Source organism: Bombina bombina, chromosome 4, assembly GCF_027579735.1.
Source record: "Bombina bombina isolate aBomBom1 chromosome 4, aBomBom1.pri, whole genome shotgun sequence".
NCBI lineage: Eukaryota > Metazoa > Chordata > Amphibia > Anura > Bombinatoridae > Bombina > Bombina bombina.
Genome location: NC_069502.1, coordinates 587,827,902 through 587,855,625, shown reverse-complemented (window position 1 = coordinate 587,855,625; position 27,724 = coordinate 587,827,902). Strand labels below are relative to the sequence as shown.

The following is a 27,724-nucleotide window of genomic DNA, read 5'->3' as shown; positions in this document are numbered from 1 at the left end:
TTTGGTAGAAAAGTTCTTCAGGCAGCTGTTTCAGTTTGATTCCTCTGCATATGTTTTAAGTTTTTTCTTTTCAATTCTGAGAAAAATGTATTTATTTGGTTGTGGATTTAATTTTTTCAGCGGAAAATGGCTGTTTTTATTTTATCCCTCCCTCTCTAGTGACACTTCTGTGGAGTTCCACATCTTGGGTATTACTATCCCATACGTCACTAGCTCATGGACTCTTGCCAATTACATGAAAGAAAACATAATTTATGTAAGAACTTACCTTATAAATTAATTTATTTCATATTGGCAAGAGTCCATGAGACCCACCCTTTTTATGGTGGTTATGTTTTTTGTATAAAGCACAATTATATTTCTAGTTCCTTTTTTGATGCTTTTTACTCCTTTTTTCTATCACCCCACTACTTGGCTATTCGTTAAACTGAATTGTGGGTGTGGGGAGGGGTGTATTTATAGGCATTTTGAGGTTTGGTTAACTTTGCGCCTCCTGGTAGGATTGTATATCCCATACGTCACTAGCTCATGGACTCTTGCCAGTATGAAAGAAATTAATTTATCAGGTAAGTTCTTACATAAATTATGTTTTTTATTGTGAGGAGGCTACGGTATGTCCGCCTGCTCAATTATGTTCCACATGCCTCAAAAAGGTAGTTATATCTAAAAAGACAAAGATGTTTAGTACCACTGAGCCGTCCACCTCTGAGGGATCTCCGCCACATGAGGTGTGTTCCCTGCAATCATCTCCTACTACACATGCAGCATCCCAATGCACTGCTAATCCTCCTTCGGGAGGGGCCCTTTTACCGCCAGACTTTTCTGAACAGTTACAAAAGGTCAAATATTGCTATCCTTCCCAGGGGTCATCTGCCAATTTGTTGGATTTTTGTGATACTAGATTATCCACTGATAAAGGCGCCTCTGATAGTTCAGAGGAGGCTCTTTCTGGGTCTGAATCTGCTGCCTCTAAACCTCCGGAGGAACCAGATTTTAGATTTAGGATCGAGCACTTACGCTTTTTGTTAAAAGAAGTGTTGGCTACGTTAGAGGTTCTGGAACCTAAATTTCCTGAGGAACCTTCCATTCCTAAACTTGACAAGGTTTATGAGGACATTGTGGTGCCACAGGCTTTCCCAGTTCCTGTAAGGATGGAAAATATTATTAAGAATGAACGGGAGAGACTTGGATCTTCTTTTTCCCCTTCTCCTTCGTTTAAAAATGTGTTCCCCGTTCTAGACTCTCAATTAGCATTGTGGGGATCAGTACCTAAGGTGGATGGAGCTATCTCCACACTTGCTAAATGTATCACTATCCCGCTTGAGAATAGTTAGTCGTTTAAGGAACCCATGGATAAGAAGCTAGAAACTCTATTAAGGAAAATGTTTCAGCACACTGGGTACTTGTTTCAGCCAGCAACGGCGGTGGCTGCGGTAGCTGAAGCCGCTACCTATTGGTGCGACTCTCTATCGGACATGATTGAGGTGGAAACTCCCCTCAACGAGATCCAGGAAAGAATTAAGGCCTTGAGGGTAGCTAATTATTTCATCTGTGATTCTAACATGCAGATTATTTGCCTGAATGCAAAAACATCAGGTTTTTCTGTTCTAGCCCGTAGGGCTCTTTGGTTGAAGTCTTGATATGCAGACATGTCTTCAAAATCTAGTTTGCTTTCCCTTCCATTTAAGGGGAAGATTCTTTTCGGTCGAGGCCTGGACTTTATTATATCCACGGTCACTGGGGTCAAGGGTGCTTTTCTACCGCAGGATAAAAAGAATAAACCTAAAGGACAAGGTCCTAATTTTCGTCCCTTTAGTTCTGATAAATCCCAATGCCAGCAGCCCTCTGAGAAGCCTGATCAGTCCAAGGGAACTTGGAAACCATCTCAATCTTGGAATAAATCCAAGCAGAACAAGAAGCCCGCCGAACCAAAGTCGGCATGAAGGAGCGGCCCCCAAACCGGCATTTGATTGTGTTGGGGCAGACTATCTCTCTTTGCGGAGGCTTGGTTGGGGGACGTGCAAGACCCTTGGGTTCTAGAGGTCATCGCTCAGGGTTACAGGATAGGTTTCAAATCTCATCCACCTAAGGGCAGATTCCTCTTATCAAACCTGTCTTCAAGACCAGAAAAACAAGATGCTTTTCTAGGGTGTGTGAGGGATCTCTCCTCTCTAGGAGTAATTGTGCCGGTACCTCTGTAAGAAAGAGGTCTAGGGTAATACTCAAACCTTTTTGTGACCCCAAAGAAGCAGTGTACGTTTCGCCTGATTCTAGACCTAAAGTACCTCAACAAGTTTCTGTTGGTCCTATCGTTCAAGATGGAAACGATAAGGTCTATTCTGCCCTTAGTTCAAGAAGGACAGTTCATGACGACGATAGTCTTGAAGGATGCTTACCTACATGTACCAATTCACAAGGATCACATCAAGTTCTTAAGATTCACCTTTCTGGATAAGCACTTCCAGTTTGTGGCTCTTCCTTTTGGTCTGGCTACGGCTCCAAGAGTCTTTACAAAGGTTCTAGAGCTCTGCTCACCGTGGCGAGGTCCAGAGGTATTGCAGTAGCGCCATACTTGGACGACATCCTGATCCAGGCTCGCTCCTGCCGGTTGGCAGAAGACCATTCCAGAGCTCTTCTTCTTCTTCAATCTCATGGATGAATGATAATCTTAGGAAAGAGTTCTCTGGTGCCCAGTACCAGGGTAGAATTCCTGGGCACGATAATAGACTCCATATGCATGAGGATATTCCTTACAGACCAGAGACGTTGCAAAATTACTTCCAATTGTCTTGCCCTCCAGACCTCCTCAAAGCCATCTGTGGCCCAGTATATGGAGGTAATTGGGCTCATGGTGTCCAGCATAGATATCATTCCATTCAACAGGTTCCACTTCAGACCTCTTCAACTGTGCATGCTGAGGCAGTGGAACAGCGACCACTCGGATCTGTCTCAACAGATTTCTCTGGACAGCCGGTCGAGAGAATCGCTCTCTTGGTGGATCTGTCCAAATCGCCTGTCCCAAGGGACATCCTTCTTGAGACTATCCTGGGAGATTGTGACTACGGATGCAAGTCTCTCAGGGTGGGGAGCGGTTTGGGGTGCCAGGATGGCACAGGGCCGGTGGACTCCAGAAGAATCTCTTACCGATCAACATTTCGGAACTTTGAGCAATCTTCAACGCTTTGATGGCTTGGCCTCTTCTGGGTTTGTCCCGGTTTATCAGATTCCAATCTGACAACATTACCATGGTGGTTTACATAAACCATCAGGGGGGAACGAGGAGCTCCCTAACAATAAGGGAAGTATCTCGGATTCTGGAATGCGATGTTCCATGTAATCCAGCACCAAGGGTAAGCAGGTATGCACGCCAACAGGTTACTGTTACTACCTGTGGCAATAAGTCAGACAGTCTAATGAAAAGGCAGCACCACCTGGAGTATGCAAAAATCTTCCTTTTATTGTCACATTAACAGGAGCAGGTATACTCCAGGTGGTGCTGCATTTTCATTCGACTGTCTGAAATCTGGAATGGGCGGAGGCCCACAACTGCTCGCTGTCAGCGATCCACATTCCGGGTGTGGACAACTGGGAAGCGGATTTCCTCAGAGGACAATCCTTTCATCCGGGAGAATGGTCGCTCCATCCTGAGGTGTTTGCGGAGATTTGCAACAGATGGGGGACACCAGAGATAGATCTCATTGCGTTCCGACCCAATTCCAAGCTACCCTGATACGGGTTGTGGTCCAGGGATCCTCAGGCAGAGCTGATAAATGCATTAGCAGTGCCTTGGAGGTTCAAATTAGTTTACATTTTTCCTCCGTTACCACTTCTCCCTCGGGTAGTGGCCCGCATTAAGCAGGAGCAAGCTTCGGCAATTATAATTGCTTCATTGTGGCTGCGAAGGATGTATTTGTGGACGTTGTGGGGATATCCTCATCTCCATGGAGGTTACCTTGTCGCAGAGATCTGCTAGAACAGGGTTCTTTTGTTCATCAGAATCTAGATTCTCTGAGTCTGGCTGTGTGGAGATTGTAGCAGAGAGAGGTTTTTCTGAGAGAGTGATTTATACTCTTATTCAAGCTAGAAAGCCGGTCACTCGTCGCATCTATCATAAGGTGTGGAGGACCTACTTATTCTGGTGTGAGGAGCGGGGATTCCCCTGGCATAAGGTCAGGGTGTCCAGGATTCTTTCCTTTCTCCAAGATGGTTTGGAGAAGGTTAAAGCAAATTCACAGTTCCAGAGTAGAAAGGAGAGAGAGGAGAGATATCGGTATAGTAAAACATGTACTTTATTGATGTTTCTTAAAACAAACCGGCACAGCAAACAGTGAGAGCCTTCTGCTGACGCGTTTCCTGCCTCACTGGCAGTTCATCAGAGCATACAGATAGTAATTTACACAGCTGTTAAATCACTTGCAACAATGTATAACAGACCAATCAAAAACAAGTCATCAGAGTGAACTTACACACCTTAACGGGGTGCTCGCTTAACCCTTGATCGTACAGGACTTAGTAGTTATAAAATGGCGATTAGTCAAAGAAAAAATATATACACTGGTAATTGAAAAACAGACTTTAAAATTAGAAAAAATTCTAAAAACCTTTGAATTGGGATGCGATCATAAGATGTTTACATAGCAACAAAGAAAAAGTCGATTTTATTATCAAGCATTTACATTTCTGTAAATCTTGCCGAGTTCGTCTACACGCTTAAAAAGACAGAAAGAAATAAAGCCCAATGTAATGATATTTGGAAAAATATATATATCTGTTCAACATGTGTGCAGACCAATCCATAAGTATAAAAGATAAATACTAACTATAATATAGAGTCTGCAAACCTATTAATAAGGGCATAGTCATAGATATAGCGTGACATTTTGAAAAAAAGACAAACTTAGCAGAAATACCCTATTTATGAATTTAAGTGGATAAATATTTATATATGCACAGAATTTGTTCCTGAACAGTGATGTTATACGAAGATGAATTGGAGTTTGGTCTCTAATACAACAGACTGGTATTTTATAAAGAATTTAACTTAAAATAAAGTTTTCTTCTCAAAAATAATACACCTTTAGTCATTACGTGTGTGTAGAAGCAATAGTAATTATTCTACATCGAAAGAAGATGAAAAAAGAAGAAATATTCATAATTCCATCCAATAACAATTTACCCGATGTGAACATAATACTCTATTTATCAATGAAAAGTTTTACATCACTGATTTTGTTTATTCCACAAGGGTGACCAGTCTTAAGTGTATAGATCCAAAAGATCTCTCTTTTGCTAAGGGCATGGTACCTGTCACCTCCTCTAGCCCCCAGAGTAACCTGTTCTATGCCTTGGAACTTGAAAAGCTTCAGTCTATTTTCATGTTGGAAAAAATGCTTAGCAACTGGTGTCTTAGGGATCTCAGCCTCTAGGGACAGTAGATGTTCTCTGATTCTGTCTTTCAGATTCCTAGAGGTGAGACCCACATACTGAAATTTGCATAACATGCAAGTTACAAGATAAACTACAAAAGTTGAATTGCATTTGATCTTGTCCCTTATTTTGTATGTCTTGCCTGTATTGGTAGATTTAAAGATGTCTCCTATAATGACATAGTCACAACTTTTACAAGGTTTTACTCCACATTTGTGAAACCCTACATTAGTGGGTAACCATTGACTAGGTATTACTCCTCTAGAACCTAATTTAGGTCCAAAGTTTTTTCTTAAGTTATCTCCAATAGTGTCTGATCTTCTAGCGATAAAGTTACAATTCTTAGAAATGTCTTGAAGATCTATATCTCTCTCTAGTAGTGGCAGTCTAGTTTTGATTATACTACATACCTCACTGAACTGCTTACTATATCTAGTGATAAAGTTAATGCCTTCTCTCTTTTTATTGTAAGTCCCTGTCTTATCTTTCAATAGATCATTTCTATTAAAAGTGGACACCAATGTCGATATTTCTTGCAATTTAATTGCATCATATCCTCTATCTATCAGCCGTTTTGTTAGGCTATCCGCATGTTTCCAGTAGTCATATAGATTGGTGCAGTTGCGTCTAAGCCTGATGTATTGTCCCTTAGGTATCCCTTTCTTAAGGTGACCTGGGTAAGAAGAGTCAGCTCTCAGTATGGTATTTCCGCTGATCTGCTTCCTATATACTTCTGTGATAAGCTCATTGTTATGATAAGCTTATAGATTATATCTTACAGGCTATTAACTTTCTATTGAATAGAAATTATTTCATATTCAATGGTGAGTTTTTTCTACAGCTGAGGGGGACAGCGATGGGGGCGAAATTCGCCCCCTCGTATGCAAACCTTTTCTTAGCCAATTTTGAAGTGATGAAAATTTATGATGTCTGCAATCCCTTTCAGAGGAACATAATAATGTACACACGCTACATAGATGATGTTCTTCTGATTTGGGACGGCGACATTAGACTACTTGAGCAATTTGTTGAGTTCATTAACCTTAATGATCAGAATTTAAGGTTTACTTATAGTACATCAGTTACCAGTATACCTTACCTGGATGTACTCGTAAAGAACAATAACAATGAGCTTATCACAGAAGTATATAGGAAGCAGATCAGCGGAAATACCATACTGAGAGCTGACTCTTCTTACCCAGGTCACCTTAAGAAAGGGATACCTAAGGGACAATACATCAGGCTTAGACGCAACTGCACCAATCTATATGACTACTGGAAACATGCGGATAGCCTAACAAAACGGCTGATAGATAGAGGATATGATGCAATTAAATTGCAAGAAATATCGACATTGGTGTCCACTTTTAATAGAAATGATCTATTGAAAGATAAGACAGGGACTTACAATAAAAAGAGAGAAGGCATTAACTTTATCACTAGATATAGTAAGCAGTTCAGTGAGGTATGTAGTATAATCAAAACTAGACTGCCACTACTAGAGAGAGATATAGATCTTCAAGACATTTCTAAGAATTGTAACTTTATCGCTAGCAGATCAGACACTATTGGAGATAACTTAAGAAAAAACTTTGGACCTAAATTAGGTTCTAGAGGAGTAATACCTAGTCAATGGTTACCCACTAATGTAGGGTTTCACAAATGTGGAGTAAAACCTTGTAAAAGTTGTGACTATGTCATTATAGGAGACATCTTTAAATCTACCAATACAGGCAAGACATACAAAATAAGGGACAAGATCAAATGCAATTCAACTTTTGTAGTTTATCTTGTAACTTGCATGTTATGCAAATTTCAGTATGTGGGTCTCACCTCTAGGAATCTGAAAGACAGAATCAGAGAACATCTACTGTCCCTAGAGGCTGAGACCCCTAAGACACCAGTTGCTAAGCATTTTTTCCAACATGAAAATAGACTGAAGCTTTTCAAGTTCCAAGGCATAGAACAGGTTACTCTGGGGGCTAGAGGAGGTGACAGGTACCATGCCCTTAGCAAAAGAGAGATCTTTTGGATCTATACACTTAAGACTGGTCACCCTTGTGGAATAAACAAAATCAGTGATGTAAAACTTTTCATTGATAAATAGAGTATTATATTCACATCGGGTAAATTGTTATTGGATGGAATTATGAATATTTCTTCTTTTTTCATCTTCTTTCGATGTAGAATAATTACTATTGCTTCTACACACACGTAATGACTAAAGGTGTATTATTTTTGAGAAGAAAACTTTATTTTAAGTTAAATTCTTTATAAAATACCAGTCTGTTGTATTAGAGACCAAACTCCAATTCATCTTCGTATAACATCACTGTTCAGGAACAAATTCTGTGCATAGATAAATATTTATCCACTTAAATTCATAAATAGGGTATTTCTGCTAAGTTTGTCTTTTTTCAAAATGTCACGCTTTATCTATGACTATGCCCTTATTATTATGTTTGCAGACTCTATATTATAGTTAGTATTTATCTTTTATACTTATGGATTGGTCTGCACACATGTTGAACATATATATATATTTTTCCAAATATCATTACATTGGGCTTTATTTCTTTCTGTCTTTTTAAGCGTGTAGACGAACTCGGCAAGATTTACAGAAATGCAAATGCTTGATAATAAAATCGACTTTTTCTTTGTTGCTATGTAAACATCTTTTGATCGTATCCCAATTCAAAGGTTTTTAGAATTTTTTCTAATTTTAAAGTCTGTTTTTCAATTACCAGTGTATATATTTTTTCTTTGACTAATCGCCATTTTATAACTACTAAGTCCTGTACGATCAAGGGTTAAGCGAGCACCCCGTTAAGGTGTGTAAGTTCACTCTGATGACTTGTTTTTGATTGGTCTGTTATACATTGTTGCAAGTGATTTAACAGCTGTGTAAATTACTATCCGTATGCTCTGATGAACTGCCAGTGAGGCAGGAAACGCGTCAGCAGAAGGATCTCACTGTTTGCTGTGCCGGTTTGTTTTAAGAAACATCAATAAAGTACATGTTTTACTATACCGATATCTCTCCTCTCTCTCCTTTCTACTCTGGAACTGTGAATTTGCTTTAAACTTATATTTTTGTCTTGCTACGGGTTCAGGAGAGCCTGAATGGTTCTGAAGTTCAGAACAGCCTATAACAGCAGTATTCACCTGTTGTGTGTGACAGAGGCACGAACACCGCTACGGATAAGGAGGGTAAGTGAAAAGATACTTACCCGGCTTTTTGCCACTGTGCATTATCAAGTATACCTTACAACAGTTACTTTTATGAGTTGTTGATGCGGTATGGATAACCTCTGCACTAAAGATTTGTCTAATAACCAGGAATGTTGAAAAAGTATTTTTGTTAGCTAAGTTTATCCCGCGTAAGGTGGGACTCCCACTCAGGAGTGAAAAGTTACGCTAGCTGAATTGTGGTTCACTAATCACCTGATCGTATATATCTGCACTAAATTTGTAAACTTCATTGGTTTGGAGAAGGGACTTGGACTAGTTCCTTGAAGGGACAGATCTCTGTATTATTACACAAGAGGCTCGCTAAGCTTCCTAATATACAGTCCTTTGTTCAGGCTCTGTCTAGAATCAGGCCTGTGTTTAGAAATTCCGCTCCTCCTTGGAGTTAGTTAAGGTTTTGCAGAGAGCTCCGTTTGAGCCCATGCATTCAATTGACATTAAGCTAATGTCTTGGAAGGTTCTTTTTGTATTGGCTATTGCTTTGGCTCGCAGAGTCTCTGAGATGGTGGCCTTGCAATGTGAGCCTCTGTACCTTGTCTTTCATGCAGACTTTGCACTGGGTTGGGGTTTCTCCCTAAGGTTGTGTCTGATCGTAACATCAATCAGGAAATTGTGGTTCCTTCCTTGTGTCATAATCCTTCTTCTTCTTCTAAAGAATGATTACTTCATAATATGGATGTGGTTCGGGATTTGAAATTCTATCTTCAGGCCACAAAGGATTTTAGACAGACTTCGGCATTGTTTGTTGTCTATTCTGGGAAGCGCAGAGGGCAGAAGACTTCTTACACTTCCCTATCTTTTTGGTTGAGGAGCATTATTCGATTGGCATATGAAACAGCAGGTCATAAGCCTCCTCAGAGGATTACGGCTCATTCAACTAGGGCTGTGGCTTCATCAGCCTTCAAGAATGAGGCCTCTATGGAGCAGATTTGATACCTGGTCCTCCTTACATACCTTTTCAAAGTTTTAGAAATTTGACGTCTTGGCTTCGGCTGAAGCAGCTTTTGGGAGAAAGGTTTTGCAGGCTGTGGTGCCCTCAGAATAGGGTCTGCCTTCTCTTTTACCCTCCCGTTTTTCATTCAGTGTCCTCTAGAGCTTGGCTATATGTTTCCCACAAGTAAGGAATGACTTACCTGATAATTTAATTTCCGTCTGTATGAGAAGAGTCCACGGCCCCCACACATTTTCTCCGTTGGGCGGACCAAAATTTTTGTTTGTTCTTCTGGCACCATTTATACCCTGATATTTCTCCCACTGTTCCTTGTTTCCTCGGCAGAATGATTGGGGGATGAGGGGAGTGTGGGAGGTATTTAAGCCTTTGGCTGGGGTGTCTTTGCCTCTTCCTGGTGGCCAGCTTCTGTATTCCCACAAGTGAGGAAAGAAGTTGTGGACTCTCCTCATACAGATGGAAATTAAATTATCAGGTAAGCATAATTTATATTTTTACATAACTGTTTCAAAGCATGAATTGGCATAATCCTAAATTTAATGAAAAAGAAGATTACTAAACTTAAATTCCAAAAAGAAAATGCATTAATGTGTTAGAGTATTTTATTATTGCATTATTGTTTGCATATAACTATTTACTTCACATGTGCTAATGGATTAAACACATAGTTAAAGTAAGCTCCAGAGCAGCAATGTTCCACTGGGAGCTAGCTGATTCAATGATGAGACATATTTGTAGCAACCAGCTAGCCCCCAGTAATACACTGCTACTTTGCAGCCTACCTAGGTATACTTTTTATAAAAAAAATACCAAGAGAACAAAATAATTTTGATAGTGGAAGTCAATTGCATGTTCTGTCTGAACCATGAAAGGTTAATTCTGATTTTCATGTTGCTTTAATAGATGCAGCATTTTAATATGGCATTTGAGTGTATATGACAGAATTTCTCTAGAAATCTTCATGGTTTTGAAAAAAATATATTTTTGATAATTTAAGTGGTTATTTTCTGTAATCTTAGCTTTTTTTATTTTTGTAATCTTAGCTTTATTTATTTTAATGTAATCTTAGTTTTTTTTATTTTAATATAATGTTAGGATTTTTTTATTTTAATGTAAAGTTAGGATTTTTTATTTTGTATAATGTTAGGTTTTTTTTAAGTAATTTTTTGTGTGGTAATTTTTAATTAATTTTTAAGGTACATGAGTTAGTATTTTGTTATTTTATGTTAGTGCATTTTAATTGGGGTTAATTTAGGGGATGTTAGGTTAGGGGGCTTAGTTATTAGATTAATACTTTGTGATTTGCGGGGTTGGTGGTTTAGGAGTTAATAGTTTAATTAGTTGTTTGCTTTGTGGGGGGATTGGCGGTTTAGAGGTTAAAGTTTTATTAGGTAGTTTGCGATGTAGGGGGTTGGTGGATTAGGGGATGGATGGTGGTTTAGGGGTTAATAGTTTTATTAGATACTTTGCGTTGTGGGGGGGTTGGCAGATTAGAGGTTAATACTTTTATTATTAGTTGCAATATGGGGGGATGGCAGATTAGGGGTTAATAACTTTTATTAGTAGTTGAGATGTGGCAGGATGGGGTTTAGGGGTTAATAGTTTTATTAGATACTTTGCGTTGTGGGGGTTGGCAGATTAGAGGTTAATAGTGTAATTAGGTACTTTGCATTGTGGGGAGTTGGCAGATTAGGGGTTAATACTTTTATTATTAGTTGCAATGTGAGGGAATAGCGGATTAGGGGTTAATAACTTTTTTTAGTAGTTACGATGTGGGGGATGGGGGTTTAGGGGTTAATAGTTTTATTAGATACTTTGCATTGTGGGGGGTTGGTGGATTAGAGGTTAATAGCGTAATTAGGTACTTTGCATTGTGGGGGTTGGCGGATTAGGGTTTAATACTTTTATTATTAGTTGCGAAGTGGGGGGATGGTGAATTAGGGGTTAATAACTTTTATTAGTAGTTGCGATGTGGGGGGATGGCGGATAATAGGGGTTTTGATGTTTCGATTTAATTATTATTATTAGGTTAGATTTTACGTGGGATTTCAAGTTTTATTTTTGTAAAATTTCGGGCCGGCAGATCATATACTGGCGACGGCAGAAATGTGTATTTGTGCACATTTTCTGAACCTCGCCAGTTTATCTGACTTACGGCAGTATAGCATCTGCCGGCGCTGTTTATTTGATTCACCCGATGTGCAAGATGAATTTACGGGCGACGGGGTTTTCAGCAGTTGCACTGAAAATTATGCTGCATATGTAATCTTGCCCCAAGAGGCAGTAAAAAATTAAACATACCGTCATCCTCCCCTTCTTCAGTTTAATTATAATTATTTAATATAAAATGTTTAAAATTGCTCAGGGAAGAGATCTATGCATATTGACTTTGCACCTGTCTATCCAACTTGTCATATCCAAGTATATGTACATGTTATTAAAGCAAATTATATTTATTTTGTAACTCTGCCTGAGTTTTGAGAAATAAAGAAATGTAAAAAAAAATCTGCGGCGCTACTTTACCCCTTTACTGCTCTAGGTTCTCGTGCCGGCATGAGAACGAGGCTCCCATTGGAGCCTATGGAAGCGCGCTCTCGTGAGCGCAATGCTTACGTGCAAATCAAATGCGAGGTCTTGTTCGCATTGCACCTAACTTGTAATACCAGCACACATTTGCGTGCACTGGTATTACTAAGTGGAGCACAAATATTGCTTTTGCAAAAGCAATATGTTGCTCTTCACTTGTAATCTAGCCCAAAATGTCCAGGTCCGCTGGCAGAAAAACAGCCACAAAACATTAAAGAGCCACCACCATATTAAACTGTGGGCATGTGGTATTTTCTCTTACTTGGTGTATCCAGTCCACGGATTCATCCTTACTTGTGGGATATTCTCATTCCCTACAGGAAGTGGCAAAGAGAGCACACAGCAGAGCTGTCCATATAGCTCCTCCTCAGGCTCCGCCCCCCCCCCCCCAGTCATTCTCTTTGCCGCTCTAACAAGTAGCATCTCCACGGGAGGGTAAAGTGAATGTGGTGTTAGATTTGTAGTTTTTATTTCTTCAATCAAGAGTTTGTTATTTTAAAATAGTGCCGGTTTGTACTATTTACTCTGTGGCAGAAAGTGATGAAGATTTCTGCTGAGAGGAAAACGATTTTAGCATGTTGTAACTAAAATCCATTGCTGTTCCCACACAGGACTGTTGAGTACCAGAAAACTTCAGTTGGGGGGAACAGTTTGCAGGCTTAACTGCTATAAGGTATGTTCAGTCACTTTTTTCTAGTCAAGACTTAGTAATGCTAGAAGACTGACAAGAATCCCCATGTGGGGAAGGTAAGCCATATTCTGAGACTTAGTATAGAAGGAAGGCTTAGTTAAAAGGGCTCAAAACACTGGTGGACACTGTTAAGGTGATATCGATTATTTTATTACAAAAATCTGATATTTGTACAAGTTTGCATTACATTTGGAACGCTTTTTTGGGGTTTATTCCTCATGGCATATATTTAGACACCTATTTTGGCTTGGGAAGGCCCCACAACTCCAGAGTGAAGAGGGAGGGGGCCTAAAATTTGCGCCTCAGTTGCGCAGCTGATTTGGCAGACAGCTTCATGCAGCTTCACGTGAAGAGTCCAAAGATTACTTGAGGACTTCAGAGAAGCTTATTTTCGATCAAAACTAATCCCCAAGGAAGGTAGGGCCACAGCAGAGGCTGTGGCATGGTGCTGTAGTTTGCTAACCGGTTGCCAGCTTTAATTTGCTCCGGTTTGGGCATTAAGGGGTTAATTGTCTTGAAATTTACTGTGCAATCATTTCAAAGCATTAGGATCATATGGTGAAAATTTCATAAAGATTGGATGTTTTTTTGAGGTTTAGTAAAAAAGTGTGCGCTTTTTATTATTTAAAGGCACAGTACCGTTTTTTCAAAAATTGTATTTTACTGTATTTGAGTGCTGTCTAAGTCTGTTTAACATGTCTGAGCCTACAGATAGATCTTGTTCTATGTGTTTAATAGCCATGGCGGTGCCCCCTTTACATTTGTGTTTAAAGTGTGCTAAGGTATCTAAACATTTTAAAGACCATGCAGTGACACTTAAAAATGTAGCCCAAGATGATTCTTTGACGGAAGGTAACAAGGATAGTCCTCCTTCCTCTCCCCATGTGTCGACACCAGTTACGCCCGCGCAAGCGATGCCTAGTACCTCTAGCGCATTGGGCCCTATTACATTACAACAATTAGCAGCAGTCATGGATAATTCCCTTGCGGCATTTCTATCCAAACTGCCAGTTTTTCCTAAAAAGCGTGATAGCTCAGTTTTAAGAACAGAGGATGAGCCATCAGAAGCTTTAGATGATTTATCCGTTGTACCCTCACAACACTCTGAAATGTCAGTGAGGGATGTGCTGTCCGAGGGAGAAATTTCTGACACAGGAAAGGTTTCTCAGCGGGCAGAATCATATTCCCTAGCGTATACACTGATGCGTTTCCGATCCCGAAGAGGGTGGCGGATATTGTGACAAAGGAGTGGGAGAGACCAGGTGTACCTTTTGTTCCCCCCCCCCCCTATCTTTAAGAAAATGTTCCCCATAACTGACCCCAGGCGGGACGTGTGGCAGACGGTCCCTAAGGTAGAGGGAGCAGTTTCAACACTAGCCAAGCGCACAACCATACCAATAGAACACAGTTGTGCTTTCAAAGATCCTATGGATAAAAAATTAGAAGGCTTACTAAAGAAAATATTTGTTCAGCAAGGTTTCCTTCTTCAACAGATTGCCTGCATTATTCCTGTAACTACTGCAGCGGCTTTTTGGTTTGAGGCGCTGGAAGAGTCGCTCCAGAGGGAGACTTCATATGACTAAGTCATGGATAGAATTCATGCTCTAAAGCTGGCTAATTCTTTTATCACAGATGCCGCTTTACAATTAGCTAAGTTAGCGGCGAAAAATTCTGGTTTTGCCATTATGGCGCTAAGAGCGCTTTGGCTCAAATCATGGTCAGCTGACGTGTCGTCCAAAACAAAATTACTAAATATTCCTTTCAAGGGAAAGACCCTTTTCGGCCCCGAGTTGAAAGAAATTATTGCGGATATCACTGGGGGAAAGGGCCATGCCCTTCCGCAAGATAGACCGTTTAAGGCCAAAAACAAGGCTAACATTCGCTCTTTTCGCAACTTCAGGAGCGGACCTGCTTCAACCTCTGCAACCGCAAAGCAAGAGGGTAACGCTTCACAGCCCAAAGCAACCTGGAAACCCTTGCAGGGCTGGAACAAGGGTAAACAGGCCAAGAAGCCTGCAGCTGCTACCAAGACAGCATGAAGGGGTAGCCCCCGATCCGGGACCGGATCTAGTAGGGGGCAGGCTTTCTCTCTTTACTCAGGCTTGGGCAAGAGATGTTCCAGATCCTTGGGCATTAGAAATTGTTGCTCAGGGGTATCTTCTAGAATTCAAGGACTCTCCTCCAAGGGGAAGGTTCCACATTTCTCGTTTGTCTTCAGACCAGACAAAGAAACAGGCGTTCTTACGCTGTGTAGAAGATCTACTAAAGATGGGAGTGATACACCCAGTTTCAATTGCAGAACAAGGACTGGGTTTTTACTCAAACCTGTTTGTAGTTCCCAAAAAGGAAGGAACTTTCAGGCCAATCCTGGATCTAAAAATTCTAAACAAATTCCTCAGAGTTCCATCATTCAAAATGGAAACCATTCGGACAATCTTACCGATGATCCAGGAAGGTCAATATATGACTACCGTGGATCTAAAGGATGCGTACCTACATATTCCTATCCACAAAGATCATCATCAGTTCCTAAGGTTCGCCTTTCTGGACACGCATTATCAGTTCGTGGCCCTTCCTTTCGGGTTGGCCACTGCTCCCAGAATTTTCACAAAGGTGCTAGGATCCCTTCTAGCGGTACTAAGACCGTGGGGCATTGCAGTAGCACCTTATCTAGACAACATCTTAATACAGGCGTCGTCCTTTCACAGAGCCAAGGCTCATACGGACATTGTTCTGGCCTTTCTAAGGTCTCACGGGTGGAAGGTGAACGTCGAAAAAAAGTTCTCTGTCCCCGCTCACAAGGGTTCCCTTCCTGGGAACACTAATAGACTTGGTAGAAATGTAAATATTTCTGACAGAGGTCAGGAAGTTAAAGCTTTTAACTACTTACCGAGTTCTTCATTCCATTCCTCGGCCTTCTGTAGCTCAGTGCATGGAGGTAATGGGATTAATGGTTGCGGCAATGGACGTTGTTCCTTTTGCCCGAATTCATCTCAGGCCACTGCAACTGTGCATGCTCAAACAGTGGAATGGGGATTATGCAGATTTGTCTCCTCAAATACAACTGGACCAGAAAATCAGAGACTCTCTTCTCTGGTGGTTGTCTCAGGATCACCTGTCTCAGGGAATGTGCTTTCGCAGACGGGAGTGGATCATTGTCACGACCGATGCCAGTCTGTTAGGCTGGGGTGCGGTCTGGGACTCCCTGAAAGCTCAGGGCCTATGGTCTCAGGAAGAATCTCTTCTCCCGATAAACATTTTGGAACTGAGAGCGATATTCAACACGCTCCAGGCATGGCCTCAACTAGCAGAGGCCAAATTAATCAGATTTCAGTCGGACAACATCACGACTGTAGCGTACATCAATCATCAGGGAGGAACAAAGAGTTCCCTAGCGATGAAGGAAGTAACCAAGATCATCAAATGGGTGGAGGATCACTCCTGCCACCTATCTGCAATTCACATCTCAGGAGTAGACAACTGGGAGGCGGATTTTCTGAGTCGTCAGACTTTTCACCCGAGGGAGTGGGAACTCCACCCGTAGGTTTTTGCTCAGCTGACCCAGTTATGGGGCATTCCAGAATTGGATCTGATGGCGTCCCGTCAGAACACCAAACTTCCTCTTTACGGATCCAGGTCCAGGGACCCCAAGGCGGCATTTATAGATGCTCTAGTAGCGCCTTGGTCCTTCAGTCTAGCTTATGTCTTTCCACCGTTTCCCCTTCTCCCTCGGCTAGTAGCCAGATTCAAACAGGAGAAGGCTTCGGTAATTCTGATAGCGCCTGCGTGGCCACGCAGGACTTGGTATGCAGACCTAGTGGACATGTCATCTTTTCCACCATGGAAGCTGCCATTGAGGCAGGATCTTCTAATACAGGGTCCATTCAAGCATCCAAATCTAGTTTCTCTGCAACTGACTGCTTGGAGATTGAACGCTTAATTCTAGCTAAGCGTGGGTTCTCTGAATCAGTTATCGATACTCTGATCCAGGCCAGAAAGCCTGTCACCAGGAAAATTTACCATAAGATATGGCGGAAATATCTTTGTTGGTGTGAATCCAAGGGTTACTCGTGGAGTAGGATTAGGATTCCAAGGATATTGTCTTTTCTCCAAGAAGGATTGGAGAAAGGATTGTCAGCTAGTTCCTTAAAGGGACAGATATCTGCTCTGTCTATCCTGTTACACAAGCGTCTGGCAGCAGTACCAGACGTTCAGGCATTTGCACAGGCTTTAGTTAGAATCAAGCCTGTCTATAAACCTGTGGCTCCTCCATGGAGTCTTAATTTAGTTCTTTCAGTTCTTCAAGGGGTTCCATTTGAACCTTTACATTCCATAGATATTAAGTTATTATCCTGGAAGGTTTTGTTTTTGGTAGCTATTTCTTCTGCTCGAAGAGTTTCAGAATTGTCTGCTTTGCAGTGTAATTCACCCTATCTGGTGTTCCATGCAGATAAGGTTGTTTTGCGTACCAAACCTGGTTTTCTTCCGAAAGTTGTTTCTAATAAGAATATTAACCCCTTAATGACCACAGCACTTTTCCATTTTCTGTCCGTTTGGGTCCAAGGCTATTTTTACATTTTTGCGGTGTTTGTGTTTAGCTGTAATTTTCCTCTTACTCATTTACTGTACCCACACATATTATATACCGTTTTTCTCGCCATTAAATGGACTTTCAAAATATACCATTATTTTCATCATATCTTATAATTTACTATAAAAAATATTATAAAATATGAGGAAAAAATGGAAAAAAACACACTTTTTCTAACTTTGACCCCCAAAATCTGTTACACATCTACAACCACCAAAAAACACCCATGCTAAATAGTTTCTAAATTTTGTCCTGAGTTTAGAAATACCCAATGTTTACATGTTCTTTGCTTTTTTTGCAAGTTATAGGGCCATAAATACAAGTAGCACTTTGCCATTTCCAAACCACTTTTTTTCAAAATTAGCGCTAGTTACATTGGGACACTAATATCTTTCAGGAATCTCTGAATATCCATTGACATGTATATATTTTTTTTTAGAAGACATCCCAAAGTATTGATCTAGGCCCATTTTGGTATATTTCATGCCACCATTTCACCGCCGAATGCGATCAAATAAAAAATGTTTTTTACTTTTTCACAAATTTTTTCACAAACTTTAGGTTTCTCACTGAAATTATTTACAAACAACTCATGAAATTATGGAATAAATGGTTGCAAATGCTTCTCTGGGATCCCCTTTGTTCATAAATAGCAGACATATATGGCTTTGGCTTTGCTTTTTGGTAATTAGAAGGCTGCTAAATGCCACTGCGCACCACACGTGTATTATGCCCAGCAGTGAATGGGTTAATTAGGGAGCATTCTAGGGTTAATTTTAGCTCTAGTGTAGTGTAGTAGACAATCCCAAGTATTGATCTAGGCCCATTTTGGTATATTTCATGTCACCATTTCACTGCCAAAAGCAATCAAATAAAAAAAAATTGTTCACTTTTTCAAACTTTAGGTTTTTCACTAAAATTATTTACAAACAGCTTGTGCAATTATGGCACAAATGGTTTTAAATGCTTCTCTGGGATCCCCTTTGTTCAGAAATAGCAGACATATATGGCTTTGGCGTTGCTTTTTGGTAATTATAAGGCCGCTAAATGCTGCTGCGCATCACATGTGTATTATGGCCAGCAGTGAAGGGGTTAATTAGGTAGTTTGTAGGGAGCTTGCAGGGTTAATTTTAGCTTTAGTGTAGAGATCAGACTCCCACCTGACACATCCCACCCCCTGATCCCTCCCAAACAGCACTCTTCCCTCCCCCACCCCACAATTGTCCCCGCCATCTTAAGTACTGGCAGAAAGTCTGCCAGTACTAAAATAAAAGGTATAAAAAAAAAATAATAATTTTTTTAAGCATATTTACATATGCTGCTATGTAGGGTCCCCCCTTAGCCCCCAACCTCCCTGATCCCCCCAAAATAGCTCCCTAACCCTCCCCCTCTGCCTTATTGGGGCCATCTTGGGTACTGGCAGCTGTCTGCCAGTACCCAGTTTGCAAATAAAAATGTTTATTTTTTATTATTTGTTTCTGTAGTGTAGCTTCCCCCCCACAGTCCAATACCCCACCAGCCAAACCGATCACCAAAATAAACATATTAACCCCTTTGATCCCCACTTCTAACAAAAAACTTTCTGTAGCGTAGTGGTTCCCACCCGCTCCCTCCCCGTGCACGCGCCTGCCCGGCCTCCCCGTGCACGTGCGCGCGTCCATGCGCATCCCCCCGGTCGTCCCCGCCCCCGATCCCGCCCCCCTCCGCATCACAAAGGCCATCGATGGCCGCCACCCACCTCCCACACCGGCTCCCACCCACCAACGAACGTAGCCGTTAATGTCCGGTGCAGAGAGGGCCACAGAGTGGCTCTCTCTGCACCGGATGGCTACAAATGGTTATTGCAGGATGCCTCGATATCGAGGCATCACTGCAATAACCGGAAAGCAGCTGGAAGCGAGCAGGATCGCTTCCAGCTGCTTTCCACACCGAGGACGTGCAGGGTACGTCCTCAGGCGTTAACTGCCTTTTTTTTGAGGACGTACCCTGCACGTCCTCGGTCATTAAGGGGTTAACCAGGAAATCATTGTTCCTTCTCTGTGTCCTAATCCAGTTTCTAAGAAGGAACGACTATTACACAATCTTGATGTGGTTCGTGCTTTAAAATTCTATTTAAAAGCAACTAAAGATTTCAGAAAAACATCATCCTTGTTTGTTGTCTATTCTGGTAAGAGGAGAGGTCAGAAAGCGACTGCTACCTCTCTTTCCTTCTGGCTGAAAAGCATCATCCGATTGGCTTATGAGACTGCTGGACAGCAGCCTCCTGAACGAATTACAGCTTATTCCACCAGAGCTGTGGCTTCCACATGGGCTTTCAAGAATGAGGCTTCTGTTGAACAGATTTGTAAGGCAGCGACTTGGTCTTCACTCCATACTTTTGCCAAATTTTACAAATTCGATACTTTTGCTTCTTCTGAGGCTATTTTTGGGAGAAAGGTTTTGCAAGCAGTGGTGCCTTCCGTTTAGGTTACCTGACTTGTTCCCTCCCTTCATCCGTGTCCTAAAGCTTTGGTATTGGTATCCCACTAGTAAGGATGAATCCGTGGACTGGATACACCAAGTAAGAGAAAACAGAATTTATGCTTACCTGATAAATTACTTTCTCTTACGGTGTATCCAGTCCGCGGCCCGCCCTGGCAATTAAGTCAGGTTCAAATTTATCTTTGTAAAACTACAGTCACCACTGCACCCTATGGTTTCTCCTTTTTCTCCTAACCGTCGGTCGAATGACTGGGGGGGCGGAGCCTGAGGGGGAGCTATATGGACAGCTCTGCTGTGTGCTCTCTTTGCCACTTCCTGTAGGGAATGAGAATATCCCACAAGTAAGGATGAATCCGTGGACTGGATACACCGTAAGAGAAAGTAATTTATCAGGTAAGCATAAATTCTGTTTTTCCATATGGCTACCTCTCTGTGTGCACCAAACCCACCCCTGGTGTTTATTGCCAAAAAGCTCTATTTTGGTTTCATCTGACCATATAACCCAATCCCATTTGAAGTTTCAGTAGTGTTTGGCAAACTGAAGACAATTGAGTTTGTTTTTGGATGAGAGTAGAGGCTTTTTTCTTGAAACCCTTTCAAATAACCTGTGGTGATGTAGCGCTGCGGAATCTTTTGGCGCTTTATAAATAAAGAATAATAATAATATCCTCGTGCTGTCAGACTTTCCCCCAACCTCTCCTCCTTTAAACGCTCCCTAAAGACCTTCTTGTTCAGGGAAGCCTATAACCAAATCAGTAACTAATGAATTCCACTTTCCTAATAGTTGCCCTCATCTAACTTCACACTAACATCATTCCCACCTTTGCAGTCCCCAGCTCCTGTCTCTCACCCTCCTACCCATTTAGATTGTAAGTTCCCACGGGAACAGGGCTCCCAATTCCTCCTGTATTTGTTTGTTAAATTTTGTCTGGTGTCTCATATTGTACTGTCCTTTTATCTTTGTTACCTATGAACAGCGCTGCGGAATCTGTTGGCGCTTTATAAATAAAGAATAATAATAATAATAATAATAATGTAGGTGACGTCAAATTGTAGTTTTGGAGACTTTCTGATCCCAAGATGCAACTAACTTCTGCAGTTCTCCGTCTGTGATCCTTGGAGATATTTTGGCTACTAGAACCATCCTCTTCACAGTGCAATGAGACAATATAGACACATGTCCTCTTATAGGTTGATTCATAATATTTCCAGTTGACTGGAACTTCTTAATTATTGCCCTGATGGTGGAAATTTCCAATGTTTTTGCTATTTTCTTATAGCCACTTCCCATTTTGTGAAGCTCAACAACCTTTTGCCGCACATCACAGCTATATTCCTTTGGTCATGGGCAAAACTCCCCCTGAACACATTACTGCTCATTCCACTAATGCAGTTGCTACTTATTGGGCCTTTTGTAAAGAATATTCTATTGATCAGATTTGCAAGCCAGTTACTACTACTTCTTTACACACTTTTTTGAAGTTTTATCACTTTAATGTGTATGCTTCTTCTAAAGCTGCCTTTGGCATGACAGTTCTGCAGACTGTAGTGCCGGAAAAGTAATGTCCTGCCTTCACTGTTTACCCCCCCCCCCCCCCATTTCAAGGTAATCTCATGGTATTGATTCCCAGACATGATTACTCTTTGGCTCTCACCAACTTATGAAAATTTATGCTCACCTGATAAATAAATAAAAAATCATGATTTTTGTTCAGGTGGTGGCAGTACTTGTTTTTGCACATTTTTGCCCCACTTTGTCTTTTTTACTTTTCTTTTTTCCCTTATCTACTTGGCTATATGTATGACTAAGGATCATCCAAGGGTTTTAAAAGAACTTCGATCAGTGCTAACTGTCCCATTAACTGATCTGTTTAATCAGTCACTATTAACAGGAGCTGTCCCAGATGATTGGAGAATAGCAAATGTAATACCCCTTCATAAAAAGGGCAGTAGAGAAGAATCTGGCAACTACAGGCCAGTTAGTTTAACTTCAGTAGTAGGGAAATTAATGGAAAGCCTCTTAAAAGAAAGAATTATGACTTACATAAAGACAAACAATTTAGAGGACCAAAATCAGCATGGTTTTACTTCAGGGAGATCATGTCAGACTAATCTAATTGACTTCTTTGATTATGTAACAAAAGTATTAGACAAGGGAGGAGCAGTTGATGTAGCATATCTAGATTTCAGCAAAGCATTTGACACCGTCCCACACAATAAACTTATTCACAAACTATATCTCCTTGGTCTAGATTCAAAAATTGTGAACTGGGTGGAATGCTGGCTTAAGGACAGAAAACAAAGTGTCTTAGTAAATGGAGTTCATTCAGCAGAGGGGGCTGTTACTAGTGGTGTTCCTCAGGGGTCAGTTCTGGGGCCTGTTTTGTTTAACATATTTATCTGCGATATCAGCAAAGGGCTACAGGGGAAAGTATGTCTCTTTGCAGATGATACAAAAATTTGCAACAGAGTGGATGTTCCAGGGGGGGTAGACAAAATGAGAAGTGATATACAACAATTGGAGGATTGGACAAACGACTGGGGTCTAAAGTTTAACACAGCAAAGTGTAAAATAATGCATTTAGGGAAGAAAAATCCAAATGTTAATTACAGACTCAATGACACTTTACTGACTGTTACAGACGAGGAACAGGACTTGGGAATTATTATTTCAGATGATTTAAAACTTGGTAAACAATGTAGTAATGCAGCGAGTAAGGCAAGCAGAATGCTTGGATGTATTGGTAGAGGTATTTGCAGCAGAAATAGTAAGGTTCTTATGCCACTTTATAGATCATTAGTTAGGCCTCATCTTGAGTATTGTGTGCAGTTCTGGAGACCATATCTTCAGAAGGATATTAACAAACTTGAATCTGTGCAAAGGAGGGCTACCAAAATGGTACATGGTCTAAAAAATAAAACTTACCAGGATAGGCTCATTGACCTAAATATGTATAGCTTAGAGGAGAGAAGGGAAAGAGGTGATATGATAGCAACTTTCAAGTACATTAAAGGGTTTAGTAAAACTGAGGCTGTGGGTATTTTACATAAAATGGAAAATTCAAGAACAAGGGGTCATGAGCTCAAGCTAAAGGGTAGTAGATTCAGAAGTAATTTGAGGAAGCACTTCTTTACAGAAAGAGTGATTGATTTATGGAATAAACTTCCTCAAGAGGTAGTAGCAACAAACACTGTGGGGGACTTTAAAAATGCATGGGACAAGCATAGGGCTATCCTACGAACTAGATAAGTTTATACTGTTAGGTAAGGTCGGGCAGACTTGCTGGGCCTATGGCTCTTATCTGCCGTCAATATCTATGTTTCTATGTTTCTATGTTTCTATGGGAAGTAAGAGGGATCTAAAGTTGTGGTATGTTGTGGTATATTTTGCCTCCTCCTAGTGGTCAGGAGGGAAATATTCCCACACATGATGACTTGTGGACTCTAACTATCATGAAAGAAATTAATTTATCAGGTAATTAAAAAAAAAAATTGTTTTTTTCTGTAATTGTTAATAATTAACTTTTCATTTATTCCATGTTTATACTGTATTGATAATAGAACAGCAGCTGTTAAATGTTTTACAATTATTAGGCTAAACGGCTTTCCGGATTTACTTTGATTACAGAATGGCTTAACCTTGCGGAAAATTAATAGGCATGTAGACTTTCCATTTATTTTGGACCTGGCACCTTTCTGTTCTGCTTCATGCAAGGTACAGTATAACATTTATTTATTGAGATGAATTTGATGTAACTGATGCATGTAGTGACTGGTAGGTTTCTTCAGTGCAGTATTTCTGGAATGTTTAGGATAGAGGTTCCATACTTTTGTTCTACACTTGTGAAATTCGTTAAAAGTAATATAATGGTATGTGTATTAGGTAATATTGCAGTCTGTAGTATTATAACTTTAAGTATGTGTAGCACTGATACCTTTAAATATTTATGCTCATGGAAAGATTTGTTTTAAGTAATTACAGGGATGTTAAACATTAAATACATGCTGGATGTATTTAAAGCAAAGATTAGCCTTAGAATCATCTCTAGTCATCCTGTCCTTTCATATTCATTTTACATTCATATTACTTGGCATTCCAAAAATGATAGTTTCCTATAATTATTTAAGATTTGGATACTATAAAGAGAAAATCATTTGCAACATATTACAGCCCTAAAATATATCTTTACAAGTGTAATAATATATGTATTTTTGTTCTTGGCTTACATAACTAATTGTTGTCTTTGCTTTCTCTTTCAAATTAGAATGTAAAGGAAGATAAATCTGTGCTATACAGTCTATATGGCATAGTAGAGCACAGCGGCTCTATGAGAGGAGGACACTATGCTGCGTATGTGAAAATCAGGATGCCTTTCAAAAGAAAAAATGAGAATGTTGCTTGTCTTAAAAGTCCTATTGGTGAGTATCTGATTTCTATTATTCTCTGCCTTATCAGTTTATAAAATAACAGGATGGAGTATTATAGTCATTTTATTTCCATGTATGCTTATTATTTGATCCATAAAATGTACAGTGGAAAAGGAGAGTAAGTTTGATTATTGTAAGGCATTTGCCTTATTTTTTAAATAAAGCACACTAAACGTGTTTCACCTGTTTTTGTATATAAATTGTATTAAAATAGAAATAGTGTGTAATTATATCCTGGTTTAGATTGTCATTTGTACTATTACAGTATATATTTACTCAGATGGGTCAGAACAAAATAAGAGTTATGCATTTTAGGAAATACTGCCCATGTCCTTACAACAGATTCTAACTGTGATTAAATGTGATGAAAGGGCTGACTTCAAATGAGTGTGTATAAATATTGTGATGATCACAAGGCAGTTTTATTGCACTACACATATAGCTAAAGTTAAGAAATATTTTACTGGAATGAGGTTAGGCGTTAAGGCCTCATATTGTGGCTTGTTAAAGGGACGTGAAAGTCAAAATTCAACATTCATGGTTCAGATACAGCATGTTCTCTTGGTATTCTATGTTGAAAAGCATACCTATGTAGCCTCATGAGCAGCAGTGCACTATTCAAGCTACCCGGTGATTGATGGCATCACACACATGCTGTTCTAAAGTGCTTGCGCCTACATTATTGAACTTCTAAATGGTATCATGCCTATGTGAACTTGAACTGTTGTGTTTGGCACGTCCCCTTATAAAAAATGGTCACAAAGGCGTCATTTTGTTTGAAGTTCACATGTTCTTTGCAAATACTATGTAGTGACGGAGCAGGTTCATGCCTTACAATTTCAGTACTGTTAAATCCAGTATAAGAAGATATCATAAATCCTTCTAATAGAAACTCATAGTGTTCTTGTTTTCAGATCACGCCAAACCAGAAACGCTGTTTTAGAAACACTAAATGTGAATATTGTAAAAAAAATCAATACTTAAAGTGATGGTAAACTTAGTGGTATTTTAGGTGGAGTTTAATACAGTTGTAATGAAGATGTGCTATTACTTTTTAATATAGATATGAAATTCAAATTCCATGCACTACGCCGCCCACTTCAAAAGTCAGTCTGTGAACTAAGTGTCAATTGTTCGCCATAGGGGGAGAGTGCCGATTGGACAACAATTCCAACCGTTAGCTCATAGAAAAATTTACTTTTTAAGTTGGTGGCAGAATGCTAGGTATTTGAATTTCATATCCACATTAAAAAGTAAGTTATAGCACATCTTCTTTATAACTGATGAATTAAACTTCATCTAAAATATCACTTAACATTCTGGATCTGTTTTTATAAAGGTATTCAAAATGCAAATGGTATTCAAATGATTTAGCAGAGGTGAGGATGGAGTCGGTTTGTCATAGGTTCCCTTTGAACTCACAATTTCTTGATCCCATTTTAAAGACCGGTTATGAAGACACCAGTACTTTTAGTGACAATCACGACAGTGCAAGTGTGAACACACATTCACAAAAAGAGATTGCTACACAGAATTTGTTTATGTTGAGCTCTTGATGTTCTTTCCCTGAAGAACCCCTCAGCTGTACAGGATATCACATACTCATGTATGTATATATATATATATATATATATATATATATATATAGTTTGTGGCAATAAGCACTCGCTGGTCTAAGGATGTCTGTGTCAACCAAAATACTTTATTCCATGTGACGTTTCGGGCCCAAACACAGTCCCTTCCTCTGACAAACAAATAGTGAACAAAATCAGCCTTTTATAGGCCCCTAGAGCCCTCCCCAAAACTGCAGCCAATCCAGGCCGCCCGTACAATACACCCCATTCAGAAACAATCCCCTATTGGACACGCAATGTGATATTATGTGAATTAATGTGTAAATAATACATGTGCACAATATAATACAATTACAATCATCATACATTTATGATTATTTATGATGATTGTAATTGTATTATATTGTGCACATGTATAATAAAGTTTGTATTATATTGTGCACATGGGATAAAGTTTTTTGGTTGACACAGACATCCTTAGACCAGCGAGTGCTTATTACCACGAACTTTACATTTCTTATAGCACCCTGGCAGTTATTGACTTATAGTGGGAGTGCATACACACCATTTGCTATATATACTGTATATATATATATATATATACAGGACTCAAAATGTCAAGTCCTAAGCCACTAGCCAGGACAAAATATTACTCGCCACTTCTAATCCCACCACACAAACTTCTTCACCCCTCTTTGCATATGTTAAAGTTAGTGTCAACTTTCAAGAATGAGTGCCCGTTTTTTAACAAATACTATTAAAAACAGCTTGTCACTTCATACTTCCTTATCTTTTTGGTTGAGGAGCATTATTCGCTTAGCATATGAGACAGTGGGACATAAGCCTCCTCAGAGGATTAAGACTCATTCAACTAGAGCTGTGGCTTCTTCTTAGGCACTCAAGAATGAGGCCTTTTATGGAGCAGATTTGTAGGGCGGTTACCTGGTCCTCCTTACATACCTTTTCAAAATTTTACAAGTTTGATGTTTTTGCTTTGGTTGAAGCAGCTTTTGGGAGAAAGGTTTTGCAGGCTGTGGTGCACTCAGAATAGAGTCTGCCTCTCTTGTTCTTGTTTTTTACCCTCCCGTTTCATTCAGTGTCCTCTAGAACTTGGGTATATGTTTCCCACAAGTAAGGAATGTAGCCATGGACTCTCCTCATATTAAGAAGGAAAACATAAATGATGCTTACCAGATAATTTCCTTTCCTTCTCTATGAGGAGAGTCCATGGCCCCTGCCCATTTTTCTCCGTTGGGCGGACCTAAATTTTAGTTTTGTTGGCACCATTTATACCCTGATATTTCTCCTACTGTTCCTTGTTCCTTTGGCAGAATGACTGAGGGATGAGGGGAGTGGGGGAGGTATTTAAGCCTTTGGCTAGGGTGTCTTTGCCTCCTCCTGGTGGCCAGGTTCAGTATTTCCCACAAGTAAGGAATGAAACCGTGGACTCCTCATACAGAAGGAAAGGAAATTATCTGGTAAGCATAATTTGTTTTCCTGCTGAGGCCACACAGTGGCAAGCACCGTCATCTTCCGACTCAAGTCCAGATAGGCTTATTGAGATAAGGAAAGTGCTGGGGTAGTTTTGACCTTTGAAAAACATTTGCAACCAACAAGGTGTTCTAATAATGTTCAGACTGTGCTGATATGTTAAAGTGAAAGTAAATGTTGGTACATACGAATACTGCTTTAGTTTAATCTAATAACAAACATTGTAGTCGCTAACTTTTTTAAAAAAAATTTATTTT

General features: G+C 40.1%; 1 protein-coding gene across 2 annotated transcripts in view; it reads left to right on the top strand.

Annotated features, from left to right (window-relative positions):
• USP45 (ubiquitin specific peptidase 45) overlaps positions 1-27,724 on the top strand; it is an 879,557-nt gene that overhangs the window by 813,406 nt on the left and 38,427 nt on the right. For both annotated transcript variants that reach the window (XM_053710569.1, XM_053710568.1), the window contains exons 16-17: positions 23,603-23,689; positions 24,240-24,393. In XM_053710569.1, coding sequence (XP_053566544.1) covers positions 23,603-23,689; positions 24,240-24,393 — 241 coding nt within the window. The remainder of the gene's footprint in view (positions 1-23,602; positions 23,690-24,239; positions 24,394-27,724) is intronic.